Source organism: Aspergillus neoniger (genome assembly GCF_003184625.1).
Source record: "Aspergillus neoniger CBS 115656 unplaced genomic scaffold BO87scaffold_1, whole genome shotgun sequence".
In the NCBI taxonomy this organism is placed as follows: Eukaryota; Fungi; Ascomycota; class Eurotiomycetes; order Eurotiales; family Aspergillaceae; genus Aspergillus; species Aspergillus neoniger.
In genome coordinates, this window is record NW_020291129.1 from 917,451 (window position 1) to 933,256 (window position 15,806).

At 52.9% G+C, this 15,806-nt stretch overlaps 8 protein-coding genes across 8 annotated transcripts; 3 read left to right on the top strand and 5 right to left on the bottom strand.

Annotated features, from left to right (window-relative positions):
• Positions 1-553: 553 nt before the first annotated feature.
• On the bottom strand, positions 554-3,077 carry BO87DRAFT_402756 (putative serine peptidase). Its single transcript, XM_025625710.1, has 10 exons — positions 2,575-3,077; positions 2,363-2,480; positions 2,156-2,310; positions 1,984-2,106; positions 1,762-1,934; positions 1,628-1,715; positions 1,468-1,573; positions 1,251-1,410; positions 990-1,190; positions 554-928 (listed from the first exon to the last, which is right to left on the bottom strand). The coding sequence occupies exons 1-10, from the start codon at positions 2,812-2,814 to the stop codon at positions 712-714; spliced, it is 1,581 nt and encodes a 526-aa protein (XP_025485257.1). The 5' UTR covers positions 2,815-3,077; the 3' UTR covers positions 554-711.
• A 272-nt stretch (positions 3,078-3,349) lies between these two features.
• Positions 3,350-6,680, bottom strand: sey1 (dynamin-like GTPase SEY1). The gene is made up of 4 exons (XM_025622156.1): positions 6,197-6,680; positions 5,599-6,036; positions 3,794-5,538; positions 3,350-3,736 (listed from the first exon to the last, which is right to left on the bottom strand). Exons 1-4 carry the CDS (start codon positions 6,295-6,297, stop codon positions 3,444-3,446), a joined length of 2,577 nt encoding a protein of 858 aa, XP_025485258.1. The 5' UTR covers positions 6,298-6,680; the 3' UTR covers positions 3,350-3,443.
• Positions 6,681-6,926: 246 nt separating this feature from the next.
• Positions 6,927-8,890, bottom strand: BO87DRAFT_371917 (translation elongation factor Tu). The gene is made up of 5 exons (XM_025622157.1): positions 8,666-8,890; positions 8,576-8,604; positions 8,228-8,490; positions 7,487-8,166; positions 6,927-7,425 (listed from the first exon to the last, which is right to left on the bottom strand). Exons 1-5 carry the CDS (start codon positions 8,829-8,831, stop codon positions 7,241-7,243), a joined length of 1,323 nt encoding a protein of 440 aa, XP_025485259.1. The 5' UTR covers positions 8,832-8,890; the 3' UTR covers positions 6,927-7,240.
• Positions 8,891-9,146: 256 nt separating this feature from the next.
• On the bottom strand, positions 9,147-10,325 carry BO87DRAFT_371918 (putative translation initiation factor IF3). The gene has a single exon (XM_025622158.1). It carries the CDS (start codon positions 10,171-10,173, stop codon positions 9,484-9,486), a length of 690 nt encoding a protein of 229 aa, XP_025485260.1. The 5' UTR covers positions 10,174-10,325; the 3' UTR covers positions 9,147-9,483.
• A 130-nt stretch (positions 10,326-10,455) lies between these two features.
• On the top strand, positions 10,456-12,846 carry BO87DRAFT_348026 (guanosine diphosphatase). The gene is made up of 3 exons (XM_025620954.1): positions 10,456-11,121; positions 11,180-12,524; positions 12,582-12,846. Exons 1-3 carry the CDS (start codon positions 10,839-10,841, stop codon positions 12,637-12,639), a joined length of 1,686 nt encoding a protein of 561 aa, XP_025485261.1. The 5' UTR covers positions 10,456-10,838; the 3' UTR covers positions 12,640-12,846.
• Positions 12,609-12,928, top strand: BO87DRAFT_6410 (uncharacterized protein). The gene has a single exon (XM_025629448.1). The coding sequence runs from the start codon at positions 12,690-12,692 to the stop codon at positions 12,867-12,869; it is 180 nt and encodes a 59-aa protein (XP_025485262.1). The 5' UTR covers positions 12,609-12,689; the 3' UTR covers positions 12,870-12,928.
• BO87DRAFT_411736 (NOPCHAP1/New4 family protein) lies at positions 12,776-13,845 on the bottom strand. The gene is made up of 2 exons (XM_025626460.1): positions 13,245-13,845; positions 12,776-13,189 (listed from the first exon to the last, which is right to left on the bottom strand). Exons 1-2 carry the CDS (start codon positions 13,755-13,757, stop codon positions 12,989-12,991), a joined length of 714 nt encoding a protein of 237 aa, XP_025485263.1. The 5' UTR covers positions 13,758-13,845; the 3' UTR covers positions 12,776-12,988.
• A 489-nt stretch (positions 13,846-14,334) lies between these two features.
• On the top strand, positions 14,335-15,741 carry BO87DRAFT_6443 (eukaryotic translation initiation factor 4E). The gene is made up of 3 exons (XM_025629449.1): positions 14,335-14,382; positions 14,538-15,186; positions 15,334-15,741. Exons 2-3 carry the CDS (start codon positions 14,700-14,702, stop codon positions 15,564-15,566), a joined length of 720 nt encoding a protein of 239 aa, XP_025485264.1. The 5' UTR covers positions 14,335-14,382; positions 14,538-14,699; the 3' UTR covers positions 15,567-15,741.
• Positions 15,742-15,806: the final 65 nt, after the last annotated feature.

Below are 15,806 nucleotides of genomic sequence, written 5' to 3' on the forward strand. Positions count from 1 at the left end.
TGGACAGTGGATGCTTGCCTTTCCCTACGTCATACCCATTGCGGTAGAAATGTATCAGATCGATTCCTAGGGTTTTCCCGGATTCGGCCTGGTGCGCTTCTTCAGGCAATGAATCCTCCGGATTAGAACTGCTAGGCTATCCGGTCACGTGCTCGGAACGGCTATACAAGTAGTATCATACAAAAGACATCTTTTATATAATATTATATGGGTGGACGAGTCAGTTGGATGTCATATATATTTCTCTCTCAGTGACTACTATATGTGGTCGTCTACAACTATCATATATTACCACACAGTTGAAAATGACCGTCTCGGGCCACAATGAATTGACCTTTACCTTAAATGGCTGGCAGTAACTCCGGTAACATGGCATGTCAAGCTGGTCTCTTGAACGAGTGGATGGTTTGGCCATTATCTGGGTATTCTAAGACAGGAAGACTGGGCAGAGTCTTTAGGTAAAAGCCACATAGTAGAGGCTCTGATGAACTGGGTGTATCTACACACTAACTACTATGTTTCCTGACAATTGATATATATACTGGTGAGTAACGTCCCAATTACCCACATGGAGTATGTTTTCATTGGTACTAGAAAAAGCCAACGACTATCTCATCACTTGGCAAGACCATATATACCATCATCATGTCCCATAACACATTCCTTATGTACAGTCCCCAAAATATTTACCATCAACCCCCGTCCCTACCTTCAGGCATAATACTCCTCCACCCACTCCTTGATCTGCTTCACCTCATTATCCACCACCTTCTTTACCCCCTCATTCGCATAATAATCCGCCATATACAAATCCGAGCAATGGAATCCGCCCGGGATAATCTGCACGGGTTCATTCGCCGTGCTCGCCAGCGGTCCACCGGGCCGGAAAGTGCTCGACACACCAGAGTCGCGCCAGGGGTCGTATTGCCTTGACCGGTTCATTAGCATTGGACTAATCAACCAAGTTTTACGGACTCTAGGAGACCTACCCGTTTGTCCAGATCAACCGCGTCGTGTTGCGGGTCATATCCCATCCACCGGTCCAGCTGTTCACTGTGGCGGCGTTCTTACCCTTCGCGCTGCCGTACGTGTAGCCGTTCGTTTCGGGGAAGTAGAGCGGGCATTGCCGTTGCCAGTAGGAGGCGCTGACGAGCCGGGGCACAATGGTGGAGGTACCTTCGGGAGCACCGCTGGATGTTTATTAGTGGGTTTTTCGTGTGTTATCATGGAATGAGGTAAGGGGTACGCACTCCTGCCAGTAGAAGAAAGGCTCGTTGCAGAGGAACCATTCCCATTGGCGGTCGACGGGATTGCCGACGGAGGTATCGGTGTAGATGGGGCTCGAGGCGTTGTAGCTGTCGAAGCAGGCGACGCTCCATTCGTCGGTCCAGTAGCCGTAGCTTGCGCAGTCTGTCACTGGGTTAGACTTGAAGATAGAGAGGGATGAGACAAGGGGTGGTGGAATACAATCAGGGAGAATGGTTGAATTGAACCAGTTTGCATAGTTGGCCAGGGCCTTTTCGAGGCCGACACCCTCGGGGCCGGGGGTTACTGCCGCGCCGGCTTCGACACCCTGCTTTTCGTTAGTATAGTGATTTACTGAAGAAAAATGCTTTTGGTAACTTACCTCGACGGCGTCACAGAACTGGAAGAAGGAAGAGTATCCTGTGGCAAAGTCGTTGTCTTGCCAGAGGTACGGTCCGTTGGGGAGGACACTGTTCCTGTCAGAATGGCTTCTCCTATGGACATGGATGTACTCACGCGGCAAAGTCATCGAAATGCTCAACAGCTCCCAGGCCAAACAATTCCTTGAGTGCCTGCTGCTCCTTGGCAGTTCCGTTCTTTCCAACCTTGTCGACATACTCGGCTACCAGAGAAACATCCTTGCTGCAGTTCTGTGCCATACCTTGCTGGATGGGGTAAAAGTATTGCCACTGATCTGATTAGCGGCGGGTAAGGACAGCAAAAGCAGGTTACACCTACAAAGTCATAGATAGCCTCCACAGGAGCACTAGTGGCATGGTAAGCCCAGAACGTTCCAGGCGCGACAGATTCGGTCCAAGCCGTCAAGGCACCACTGTATGATCCACCGACCATGACCCAGGGCTAGATCGTCAGCACCTATCAGAAACACAGAGCGGTGAAGGTTACATACAGCATTCTGCGCATTGCTGCGGGTGCTGTTATCGAATTGCAGCTTCACCGTCTCGGCGAAGTAGGTCATGTCCAGAATGGCTTGGTCCAGTGTGAGATACTGAAGAGTTTCAGCATTGAGCACCTCATAAGGCGAAGAATCGCCCCAGTAGCGGTCTGGATTGAGTCTAATCAGCTAATGTTTTTCCATGGTAGCGGTGACACTCACGCTCGATGAGAATGACAGCACCCTGGATCTCCTGCGCATAGACACCAGTGAGAGTCTCATTGGTGAGATACCCCTCATAGCCATCGGCAGAGACCTCTCCAGGAGTAAAGAGGACAACCTAGTCTAATCAGCAATGTTCCTCATGATCACGGACGTTGCCAACGGCTAGATTCCAATATGGCCGGTCATACGACCAAATGCTAGAGACGCACCGGTGACCCAGGACCACCCCAGTATTCAGTACTCCACCAGTACCTCTGGGAAAACGTTCCCTTGTCTGGATTATGATGGTCCAGCAGCTGCTCAAAGTAAGCCTCGCCCGTGGTCGCAGCCGATTTACTCGAAGCTGGCCGAGAGACAGGCTTGGGCACAAGACGGGGGCGAGCAGCCTGAGCCAGAGACGCCCAAGAGAGCGCCAGGGCCGCAGCAGCGACAGCGGAGAAGGCACGCATTGTGAGCTGTCGAGGGGAACAGAGGATCCTACGACCACAGTAGACGAACTGGCACGAGAGAACGGCCAGCGCCGGAGGAAAGCGAGCGATTTATGTCTGCGCCGGCGCCATGGCGTGAGCGCAGCAGGAACTCCGCTCCTGCTAGGCGATACTACCTTACTCCAATGCATAGATTAAACCAGGCACGGCATGAGGAGTGCGGCAGAGACGAATACTGAGCGTGACTGCAGAATTGATTGTTGTGCACCGTCGGAGAGCGTCGGGGCAGCCGGACGGGGTGGAGCCTGCAGATGACATCGTCAGAAGATAAATGGATGAGATGCTGATGGAGGCGAGCACATTGCAGGCTAGACTAGACACTTTAGCCTTTCGTAGTGCCGGCGCCGCGGGGAGTCCGGCTGCAGTGCCATCGGAGGTGCGCCTGCAGGAACGCGTGATAACGAAGGTTGAGAGAGATAGCAGGATTGCGAGATAACGCGGAGATGTTAATTAATATCCGCAACGGCAATGGCATGATATGGAAATCAAATGGAATGCGGGATGCTATGCTAAAGGGTGCATTTGGATGCAGTATCTATAAAAGAAGAACACATTTGAATACAAGTAATAAATAGCCCCATCTATCTCTCTTACAAGTCACCATCCTCATCCTCGGCCGTCGTCTTTCCCTGCTTGTTAAGGCGCGACATCTCCACCTGCTCCCCCCGGCCAGCACCGCCGGCCGTCGACATCGCAATCGCCTGTCGTCCCGTATCCGAAGACTCGAGAAACTCGCGCAGTCGCTTCTTGCCCTCCACGAGCGCCTGGTTCGACGCAGCCTCCGTCATCTTCATGATCGGTCCCCACAGATTGAGCTGGTACGTCACGTAACCTGCAATGAGGCACACAAACAAGAGGAAGAAGTAGGCGGGGTTACGGAGAACTGCGCACAGTTAGCCATGATCAATCCACAATCCGAGATTCATGGGGCGAAACTTACCAGCAACGATCTCATTCCAGCCAAGCGCCAGAAGAATGCCATAAAAGTACAGGGGCACCTGCGTCATGCCGCCAATGGCGCTGCGCTTGGCCTCCACATACACTCCATCCGCAGCCTTCTTGAACCGCACCGTCAGCTCCTGTCGCTTAGACTCGCTGAGAATTGTCATCTCCTCTTCCAAGCTCTTGCCCTCCTCTTCGTCGACTCCACCGATCGGCGGCAGGTCCTCCTCATCGGCCGCAGTCGCAGAGCTGGGCGTGTGCCCAACCCAGCGATCCAGTGGCGGCGGAGCAGACGTCTCCGCCAGTCGGAAACGTGATAGAAGGGGAATCAAGGTTAACGTTGACTCGCGCGCCCGCGTGTATATGCCCTCAATGTCATCGGTTGGCCGCCAGATTCGGGGCACCCCGGCGTCATCGTAACGGAACTTGTCTTCAAAGTTCTCGCGCAACTTCAGTAGCAGATTGCCCTCTACCATTTCTTCGTCGATCTTCGCACGCAAAACACCCCAAGACTTACGGCGCAACCTCCACAGGCCAACATCCACCTCCTCTAAGCTGGCATCGAAGCTACTGGCGCGGTCGGTGAATCTGCGCTCCGCATCTAGCACGGTCTCCACGAACACATTCCATACTCGGTCCCAGAATTTCTTCTCCGTGGGCTTTTCCCCCTCCTCCGGAGCGCCACCCCCGGCCCGTCCGGACCCCAGGGCATTGAACTCGAGACCAACGGACTCGCCCAGGCGGGACTGCACCCAACGCTCGACCCGGCTGGCCAGTCGTCGCATCTCCTCACGACGCAGGCGAGCGCTCACTTCCGCCAGCTCCTTCTCATACAACGCCAGTTGCTGCTGAGAGTCACTCCAGGCCGCGCCCTCCACGGCGGTTTCGTGCGCAACCTCTTTGAACTTCTGTACGGCCTTGGTCACTTCCTCATTCACAATTTCGGCGAAATCATAACCGGTACCCTTCTTCTGGCCGGCCTTGACTGCACCCGACACAGCGTCGCTGAACTCGGTGATACCAGACTTGTGGGTCGCATCCAGCTGGCCCTGGAAAAGAGCCTTCAAACGGGTATCGATTTTGCTCTCGAGCTCGGTACGTTTGCGCTGGTAGACTCCCTTGTGGTAGCGACTAGCTTCCGTTTCGAAGCTCTTGAAGGCCTTGGACCGCGAGGCCCGCATCGCTGCTCCCAAGCCGCCAAGGATCTCCGGTTCCCCAAGGCGAGCCGCCTGCGACTGCTTATCCTCAAAGGGAACGATCGCATCGTCAAATGCAACCATGACCTCCCGCAAAATTTCGTCACAGCGGAACTGTGCAAGCAGTTCCTGCTGAGTAGGAAGGTCAAGATCCTTGTTGTTCACAATTTGGTCCCAGATTCCCTCCGCATAGTGAGAAAAGCCATCCGCGGGAATGCGACGGTGGTACTCGGGGAGGAAGACGCCTCCATCGGAAAACTCGCCCTTGCGCGCATCCAAATTGGAGTCCTTCTGTCCTTCACGGAAACGGAGACTCAGCTTCTTTGTCTCCGCAACAAACTGCTCTGGCTGGTAGCTTTTGTGGGGAAGGCCGTAGAATTGGAAGTCGAAGTAGTCATGGACTGAAGAATGTTCCAAACCGGCAGGCTTAGAGATAGAGTCCCATAGACGCGACATATCCTCCATCAGTGTCCGCTGCAGGTTCTGGAGAGGCGTGTTTCCGACAAAGTCACGAATGACGAAGAAGAGTAGAGAACGGTGGCTGGTACTATAGGTTAAGGGTCAGCAAGAAGCACGAGCAATACGTAGAACAATCCGCGAAACGTACGCCCTATCTTTCAGGAACAGCTGCATGTTGACTTCAAAAACGGTCTTCAACAAGCCCATGTTGGCACCCTGATACAATCCAACCTGATGCTCCCAGATATTGACAATGAGGACTTCACTCGTCGCAAGCGCAAACAGTGCGCTCTTGCGCTCAAAGTCCTGGTCCTCTCCACGCTCACGACCATCGGTACCCTCAACATCCATGACCAAGATGTTGTCGGACATTGATCCGTCGCCGCCATTCTTATTTTTGGACATCCAGATACCCTTGGTAGTTTGACGGCGTTCCAACTCGGACATCACGGAGAACTGGGTGCCGAAAAGATGATTGAGCAGGGTCGACTTTCCCGTCGACTGGGAGCCGAAGACGGATATGAGGTGATAATTGAAGCCGGCTGGTGTGACATCTTCTAGAGTGAGATACTTGGACAGATTCGCACTGGAGTGGTTGTTGTTAGCTGATGCGCCGCTCAAGACCCCCTGAACAGGTGATGCGGATGACGGAGAGTCGCATTCTGAATTTACCCCCTGAGACTTAACCCAGACGTCACAAACAACACTGTCGTATTGGAACTCATAGACATGAGGAAAGGACCTACTTGAACTCCTTGTTTTCGTCGATGACCTGCACCCCGTGTTCATATGCTGTCTTGTCGCTGCTGCCGTTGCCAATGGCGGCAAAGTGGCCATTGGTTGCCATGACGGAAGACGTCAGTTGCACTGCTGCCGCAGAGTAGTCTTAAAAGCGCAGGTTTCGTGCTGGTGAATGAGTATGGGATATGGGATAGTTGTTCTGTTTTCCGGGGGTGGGATGAGACAACGACGGGGAGCGCCGCTGGAACAACGTCAGATGCGGAGAGCGTGGCGAAAGTAAAAGGGTAGGGGCAAGTAGGTGCGGGATGTAAAGGTAAGGGGAGAAGAAGAAGAGTCGAGACGGATGAGGTCAAGAGAGGATCACCATGGGAGACGGGCAATCACAAGACGACAATGGGATCCACACCGAGGTCTGGTGGAAAGCGAGTGTGAGAGAGGAGAGCTGGAAGAAGCCGGGCAGGAAGGAGGGCAGGAGGGCTTCTAGTCCGGGCGGTGGTCACTCTGGCCAGCCTCAGGAGTTGATCCCCCGTTGCAGTTGCCAGCCAGTCTGCTGGTCGCCTGAGCCTCCAGGCCGCGACCGTCTGATCCCGCCTTAAACCGCTTTGGGTTAGTGAGAGTCCGTGATCTGGGCAACCGGATCGGGGAAAATAGTTTGTAGCGTAGATAGATCGGATCGTCTGTCTTGATCTACCCCAGTTATGGAATACAATAAGTATACAAAAGACCTTGCAGTGATGACATTCGAGTAAATCATTCAATCATATTCAACGACATACCGAGAAGTGAGAAGAGAGGAGAAGAGATACAAAAAAAGTCTACAGACGTTTCAATACAAATACAGATACATGGATATGACTCAAGAACTCCGGTGCAATCCACCACCCTGGCGTATCAGTCCCGGATGCTCCCGCTGATGCCCGCGCTGCAAGATGGTGTTTAAACATTATGAACGATTCCCTGTCCAAGTTTTGTTTTCGCTTCGTTTTCTCCCATAGTACACAGCAGCCAGTTGTCCGGGCCTGCTAAACGAACCTCGGTGGGTTCGCTATTTACTCTTCCAGGACACGAGTGACCAGACCAGTGGCGACAGTGCGACCACCCTCACGGATGTTGAAGCGCTGACCGGCCTCGGCGGCGACGGGGCGGTGGGTCTTGACGATCATCTCGACGTTGTCACCGGGCATGATACGGCGGGACTGGTCTCCGTCGGGGAAGCTGAACTCAGCAGCCTCATCTGTAGCAAATGGAATTAGAGAATGTTGTCTAGTGGCGGAATAGAATGCGATTTCACTTACCGGCAGTGCGGATGAACAGCTGGGGACGGTACTGGACACCGAAACCGGTACGGCGACCACCCTCAGCCTCGGTCAGGACGTACATGGAGACCATGAACTTGCTGTTGGCCTTGGCGCTACCAGGGGCGGCAATGACCATACCACGGCGGAGATCCTCACGGCGGACACCACGGAGCAGGAGACCGGAGTTGTCACCAGCGCGGGACTCGGAGCAGGACTTCTTGAAGGTCTCAATGTCGGTAACCTTGGTCTTGATGACCTCGTTGGTGGTACCGATGATCTCAACCTCGCTATCACGCTTCAGGAGACCACGCTCGACACGGCCGGAGGCGACGGTACCACGACCGGGAATGGAGAAAACTTCCTCAATGGACATCAAGAAAGGCTTGTCAAGGTCACGCTGGGGAGTGGGGATCCAGGTGTCAACGGCCTCGAGGAGAGCGTCGATACGCTCGGTACCGATGTCGGGACGGCGGTCCTCAATGGCGCAGAGAGCAGAGCCGAAGACGATGGGGGTCTCCTCACCCTCGAATCCGTAGGTGCTAAGAAGCTCGCGCATTTCCAGCTCAACGAGCTCCAGCATCTCGGGGTCATCGATGGCATCGACCTTGTTGACGAAGACAACGATCTTCTGGACACCGACCTGACGAGCAAGCAGCAAGTGCTCACGAGTCTGGGGCCTGTTGATCGCCAGTGTAAGCATATATACTGAATGGGGTTATTCTTGAGGTTTCTGCGTACATCTGACCGTCGGAGGCGGCGACGACAATGATAGCACCGTCCATGTTGGCGGCACCAGTGATCATGTTCTTAATGTAATCGGCGTGACCGGGGCAGTCGACGTGGGAGTAGTGACGAGCATCGGTGGCGTACTCGATGTGGGCAGAGGAGATGGTGATACCACGCTTACGCTCCTCAGGAGCCTTGTCAATGGCACCATACTCGAGGAACTGAGCGAGACCCTTGGAGGCCTGGTGCTTGGTGATGGCAGCGGTCAAGGTGGTCTAGAGGAAACGTGTGAGAAGTTTTCGGACCATATCGGGGAAAACATCAACGCAGCGAGGGGGGAGGAGGGAATTGTGGTCTAACCTTGCCGTGATCGACGTGACCAATGGTACCTTAGAATAGCAATGAGTACTTGCATTGATGGATCGTTAAGCGATGAAGATGGCAACCTACCGATGTTGACGTGAGGCTTGGTACGCTCGAAAGCGGTTGCCATACCACGGGCAGCCAGCTTGTCGCCGAGGAAGACATGCTGGATGGGGTTGACAGCGCGGGGGCGCAGCAGGGAGGCCCTGCTAGAGCGGAAAAGGAGGTTGGCAGATCTGGCGAGGCTGGACATGATGGCTACCCTGCGATGGAAACACAACCGGACAGGAATGGGAACAGGAAGAAGACGAGCTGAACGGCCGGGAAGTCGAGCAGCGCTTCTTGTTGAGCCCGGAAAAATTTAGGGAGGCGCTGACTCAGCCGTCAGCCAATCACACTTGCAGTATTGCGGAGTCGCCAGGGACGAATAACCTTGAAGGTTGGAGATGGCGTAGTATACCAGGTACAGGCATAGAACAACTCAAAGGCGGGCTATTTGATTACGTGTGGTTTTGATTTCTTTTTCTTTTTTTTTCCCTTTTTTAATTTTACTCATACGTATCTCTCTGTTTTATATAACGAGGTTATGCACGCTTCGTGCCCCCGAGCTTCCGCGATACCGGTAGTATAGCTTCGCTTCATGTGCCCCATATCCCGACCTGACAGCTAGAGCTGCAATACAAGGTACAGTATATCACACGACACCCGACATGCTCACAATGCCACCTTCGTTTTATCAGGTATAAGACACATCACGTCAATGGTGATGGAAAAGAAGCTTGATAAGGCATTTCCAAGCACCGATGATAGAGAGTGGTCCGTTATATGTACAGAACCAATACCACTCAAGGCCGTCAATAGTATACATACTAAACTCCATGAACTCATCATGTTTCCTTGACCCCTTAAACATCCTTCTTCACCACCAGCACCACATGCTTGCCCGGCTCTCCTTCCATGGGTCTGACCGGCAAGGCTTTGGCCTCCCGAACCGTCTCCATGACCCGGTCCATGAGATTCTTGACCTCCTCCACAGTAGGAGATCGCTTGTGCTTCTTTCTCGTCAAAATCAGCTCCACCTTCCGACCCTTCTCCAGAAAAGTTGTGAGTTGCTTCAAGCGATGTGCCAGATCATGAGCATCAATGGCCCAATTCAGTTCTAGCTGTTTAAGACCATCCTTGACAGGTTTCGCCTTTGCTTTTGCGAATTCCCGCAGCTCAAACTTGTTTACAACCTTGCAAATCGGCACTCCATCCCCACTACCCGGTGACACCTGCTGCAATGTTTGACTTGAACGGTCGATTTGTCGCAACGCATCTCGAAGACTGACAGGGGGGTCAAGGCTGTTGTTTTCGTTCACGATTTGGACATATAGCGCTCCGATCTCTTCGTCGAGGATGTATTGCGGCAGGGCACGAGGGGTAGCTCTTGTGCGGAATTTGAGGAGAGGAGTAGTCGGGCTGTAGGATCGAGTGGGGATTTCATTGATGCGGGGAGTGAGTTGGAAGAATTGAGGACGAAAGGCAGGTTGAGGAGTGAGGAGGATTTGGCGAAGAGCCCGAGTGGGAGGGACGAGACGGCGCATGTGCTTCATTTCCAAAAGTGACTGCGGCGCTGACACCGACAGACAACAAAAGAGGAGAGGAATTCGAAGGGATTATTGGACAAGAGCAGAGATCAAGATCGGGACGGAAGAACTGGGGATGAAATTCCAAGGGTGGCTATCATAGGCTGCAGCGAACCATGTGGTGAGGTCAATGTCCGGGAATAATAATGAGGCCGGGCTGAGTCTGGCTGCATGCGGCGACCGCCCACCAGCCACGGGGGGACTCCAACGGCACAAATCGAGCCAGTTACAGCCAGTTACAGCCAGCCAGTGGAAGCGGAGGCCCCCATTCGTTTCGAAAAAAAGACCCTGAGAGGCCAAGAATAATTAAGAACAAGTACTAACTGGCCTTCATTTGCCTCTCTCCGTGTCTCCTCCTCCTCCACCTCACCCTCATTCTTTCTTCTTCCTCCCTCCCTCTCTTCCACTCTCTCTTCCCTCCTCCCCATCCTCCCTTCCATTCGTTGGTTGGTCTTTTGCTTCCCACTATCTTTGTGGCCTGCACCGGAGGCGCCCGGACGATCCTATGCTTTCTCTTCGTTCCTACCGTTAATCGTCTTTCTTTCCCTTTATACCAACTCGGTCGGAATACCGAGAGCGTTGTCTGCCGGACGTAACGCTACAGCCTTTACCGAATACTTGGCTTTGTCCGCATGTCGACTGGTGTTGACAGTCGACATACTCCACGTACATCGTCCTTTTCCGCGTCAGGTTCTAGACCTAGCAGGCGTTCGGTGTCGCACCCTTCCGAACCCGCGATCCCCTTAGTCGCCTTGGACAAATCGATCGGCAAATCTCGTCGCAGTTTGTCCCACATGATGATGTCCCAAAGCCAGCGCTCTCGCTACCTGAAGACAGGTGCTATTGTCAGTGCAGTGCTTCTTCTGTTGCTATGGCTGTCGCCGTCCAAGCCCACAGTGAGCAACATTGGATCCCGTAAGTGACCACCCCCTATAACGGGGGAAGTCGATTTGGACTGACAGTCATTTTTCAGAGCCACCGTTGAATGGTGTCGCTCCCCTAACGGACAAGTGCACGAAACCTCATGACCCCTCCAAGCCTCTGATTCAGTATGCGCTTATGATCGACGCGGGCAGTCAGGGCTCTCGCATCCACGTCTACCGCTTCAACAACTGCGGCCCCACCCCCGAACTGGAGAACGAGGTCTTCGAGCAAACCGAGAAGAGACAGGGTGGCTCCGGACTGAGCGCCTACAAGGAAGATGCTGAGGGAGCGGCCAAGAGTCTGGACCCTCTGATGCAGGTGGCTCTCAAGTCCGTGCCCGCCGACTACCAGTCCTGCTCCCCCATTGCCGTGAAGGCCACCGCTGGACTGCGTATGCTTGGCCCCGAGATGAGCCAGAGGATTCTGGAGGCCGTGCGTACTCGCCTGGAGACCGTCTACCCCTTCCCGGTTGTCTCCCGTGAGATGGGTGGTGTGCAAATCATGGATGGCAGTGATGAGGGTGTCTATGCCTGGATCACAACCAACTACCTTCTCGGTAAGATCGGCGGTCCGGACGAGACCCCTACTGCTGCCATCTTTGATCTGGGCGGTGGTTCCACTCAGATCGTTTTCCAGCCCACGTTCCCCCAGAGCCCCTCGGGCGGTATGCCCGAGCACCTGGCGGATGGTGACCACAAGTATTCGCTGCAATTCGGCGGTCGCCACTTTGACCTCTACCAGCACTCTCACTTGGGTTACGGATTGATGGCTGCTCGGGATGCTGTACACAAGGCGATCGTCGATGCCAAGTTGGCCGCCAGCCCCGTTGATATGTCCTGGTTGAAGCAGCCGATCTCCAACCCCTGCATTGGACCTGGTATGGAGCGCGATGTCGAGTTGACCTTTGACAACGACCACCCGCTCGCCGGTAAGGTGACGGTGAAGATGGTTGGCCCGAAGCAAGGCGCTTCTGCGGCAGCTCAGTGCCGTGGCTTGACTGAGAAGATCCTGAACAAGGATGCTGACTGTAAGCTGGCGCCCTGCTCCTTCAACGGCGTTCACCAGCCGTCTCTGGAGAAGACTTTCGCCCGCGAGGATGTGTACATCTTCTCCTACTTCTACGACCGCACCAAGCCCCTGGGCATGCCTGACTCCTTCACCTTGGACGAGCTGCACCAGCTCACGTCGACGGTCTGCGCGGGTGAGCCCGCATGGGGCATCTTCGAGGGTGTTGAGGATGCGCTGCCCCAGCTGCGCGATCGCCCCGAGTGGTGCCTTGACTTGAACTTTATGCTGGGTCTGTTGCACACGGGATACGAGATGCCCTTGTCGCGTGAGGTGAAGATTGCGAAGAAGATCAAGAATAACGAACTTGGCTGGTGTTTGGGTGCTAGGTAAGATACCCTTTCTTATACTACTTTGGATCAATGCACGATACTAACGAGTGACAGTTTGCCCCTGCTGAGCCAGGAATCCGGCTGGACCTGCCGGGTGAAGGAGGTCTCCTAGACGAACAGACGTTAGGTGATGCAGCGACGACAGTTTAATCCACCTTGCGCATGTGCGCTTGGACGTATACATGTCTAATATCATGCAAATACACTAGATCATTGATTTATTTTTCCGTTCCATGTGTATTCTTAGACTTGGCTGGTGTTTGTTTGGGTATGATTATTATGTTATGCTTGATCTATGAATCCAGAGACTGTATGACATGTAGGCCGGAAACACTTTTGTAAACCCACTCCTTCTAAAATGCCAAGATGCGAAAAACCCAGACGAACTCTATAGTAGCGACCAACTTTTATAAACCAATTAGGAACCCAAAGCGCCAACCCATGCAATCAGCAGACTTTTCTTATATCTCCTCAATCGTCGGCTTCTCCTTCTCCGCCGAAGACTCCGCATTGCCCATCAAAGTATCCAGCACATTCGAGTCCTTGCCAGATTTCGGCCTCTCAGGCAGAACATGTTGATTGTCCTGACCACCCTGCGACTCGAGATGATCTTCCTCATCATCACCGGGCCGCTTCTCTTCGAGCACACCTAGTCCCAGATTCTGCACCCAATTAGCATCCCAATCACCAAACATGGGGATTTTATCACAATCGTACCATCTCAATATACCGCTTTCCTTCCATATCCTCGTCCTCGTCATCATCATCATCATCATCCCCATCTATTTCCAATCGCACATCCTTCGCCCTTCCCGCCGCAATCTCCTGTTCGAGCTTCTCATTCGCAGTTTTCATCTGCGGCAGGAAAGCAGATAGTCGGGACAGTAGGTCAGGGTTTTTGTTAATGCGGCCGATGCGTGGTTTAGGTATAGCAGGAATGCGCGGCATGTCGTCGGAAGTAGTAGTGGTCTCCTTCTGGCTTACTTCTTCTTCATCTTCCTCATCGTCGTCGCTGTCGCTATCACTATCGCTAGAACCAGACGAGGAGGTATAGTCATCATCATCATCGTCATCATCTTCACGGCCAGTGGTGGAGGTAGCGGTGTGTTGGAGATGGTCGTCGTCAGCGGGGGAATGTTCGCGCCGATCAAGATCACGAGCGGTAGAAGTGGTAGTGGTAGTGGTAGTGGAGGAGGGATCGGCTCCCTGGCGCTTCGTAGTGGAGGGCATATTATTGCGTGCAATAATGATACAAAAAAAAAATGGTTGGAAAGAAAGGTAACAGCAGCGGTGGTGATTGAAACAGGATCGACCGAAATCTGCGGGCAAATTGGCGCCGCAGTGGGGAAGCCCAACCCGCGGGATTGGCGGGGTCAGAGCCATTTTACTCCTTAACTAGTGGCCGTGGCCCTACTTCCCTACGTAGTACTCTGACTAGTGTAAGCAGCCTTAATGCTGCTAACTATGGAATAGTTAGTAGCTGACGCCATGACACCAATCGATCTGGCCAGTTATCCGTCCGGCGTGTCTTCTGCCTGCACATGTGAGCGGCAGGCACATTAAGTGGCTGTGTTGGGGGTTGTTGTTGGTTACTCATTGTCTGGAGAGCACTTTAGGGAATGAATGAATTCCTTTCTCACACATTCTCTCACACACTCTCTCCTTATTGCTGCTACTGCTGATGCTGATGCTCTGGTGGAGTCAATGCGTTATTGATAAAGTCGCCCATATCCCCTCTCTTCTCCCCTCCTTCTCCTGAAATATATTCCTATTGTATCGTCCCCTGTTCATCTCTGCTATCGACGCAAGTTGTATCTAGGAATTCCCGGTATAGCTTCATTCGCCATCCATTAGGGTAAGTCAGATCTCTTTATGCTCCCATTGTCTCGTTGTACCTCCGACTGTACGAACAAACCCCTTGTCTAATTTCCTCTTTCTTCTGCACTCCTTCTCCCTCTTTTATGGCCATTTATGGCCCTAATGCACCGCCCACCTGCTTATAAACAATAGGATTCTCTTCACTGGGAACTACTATATATCCCATACACAAACCGGATTGCTCCTCATGTCCACCCACATCCTCACGCAGGACAGATAAACCGACACATCCACACACTCCTAGTACACACACACTCTCTCTCTCTCTCCAACCATCTACCACACATCACAAAAATGAGCACCATCCCCAGCGTCCACATCAACGACAAAAGCCCCATAGAGGACCGCGACACCTCCTCCACCTCCCCAACCACCCGCAAATCCCTGCACCAGAACATCTTTGGCAAACTACGTCCCCTCCCCTTTCAATACCATTGGACAGTCTGGTACGACCGCCACACCGACGCCCCAGCAGCAGCAGCGTCAGCATCAGGCGCAACCGCAACAGCAGACTACGACTCGCGTCTCTACCTCCTACACGAGGATGTCGCCGACATCGCCACCTTCTACCGCGTCTACAACAACTACCCGTGGGACAAGATCCGTCTGCGCGACACCGTCCACATCTTCCGCAAAGGCGTGAGACCCGTCTGGGAAGACCCCGAGAATCAGAACGGGGGGTGCTGGCGCTTCCGCGTTCCGAAGAGTAAAGCCCAGGCGTTTTTTCATGAGATTGCCATTTTGTGTATGGCGAATGAGTTTCAGGCGGTTTTGGAGAAGGGTTAGCTTTCCCCTGTCCCCACTTTTCTTTCTTTCTGTTGTGTTGTTGTTGTTGTTGTTTTCTATGATATGGATCATCAACTAATAGAAGTAAACTTGTGAGTTATGGGAGATATGATAGTACTAACCAAAGAATTGAGGAATATAGAACACGACCACGTCCTCGGCGTCTCCACCTCCGTCCGATTCAACTCGCATCTCATCTCCGTATGGAACAAGCTCGGCTCCAATGAACGGTCCATCAAGGCTCTCGAACAAACTATCATCGATCGATTATCTCCTGAATTAAGGCCCACGGGGACGGGTTCCACTGCGTACTTTTATAAGCGGCATGATGAGAATGAGGGGTTCAAGGAGGCGGTGGAGAGGAGTAAGACTTGATTTTGGTTCTTTTCTATGGGAAACTTTGGATAGTTGGTATGCTAAGTAGGTGCTTGAGAGAAATTGGGTTCTCCGGATAGAATATGGGAAGGGTGGTGGAGCATGTATGTATGTATGTATGTATGTATGTGCATAGTAGATTTCATTCATGGGATAGAGATGTTTTCGAGTGCGGTATTATATTATGTTTTGGTTGTAAGTGGAAAAGTAGAAATGGTATATCGGTGTATAACTACCGTG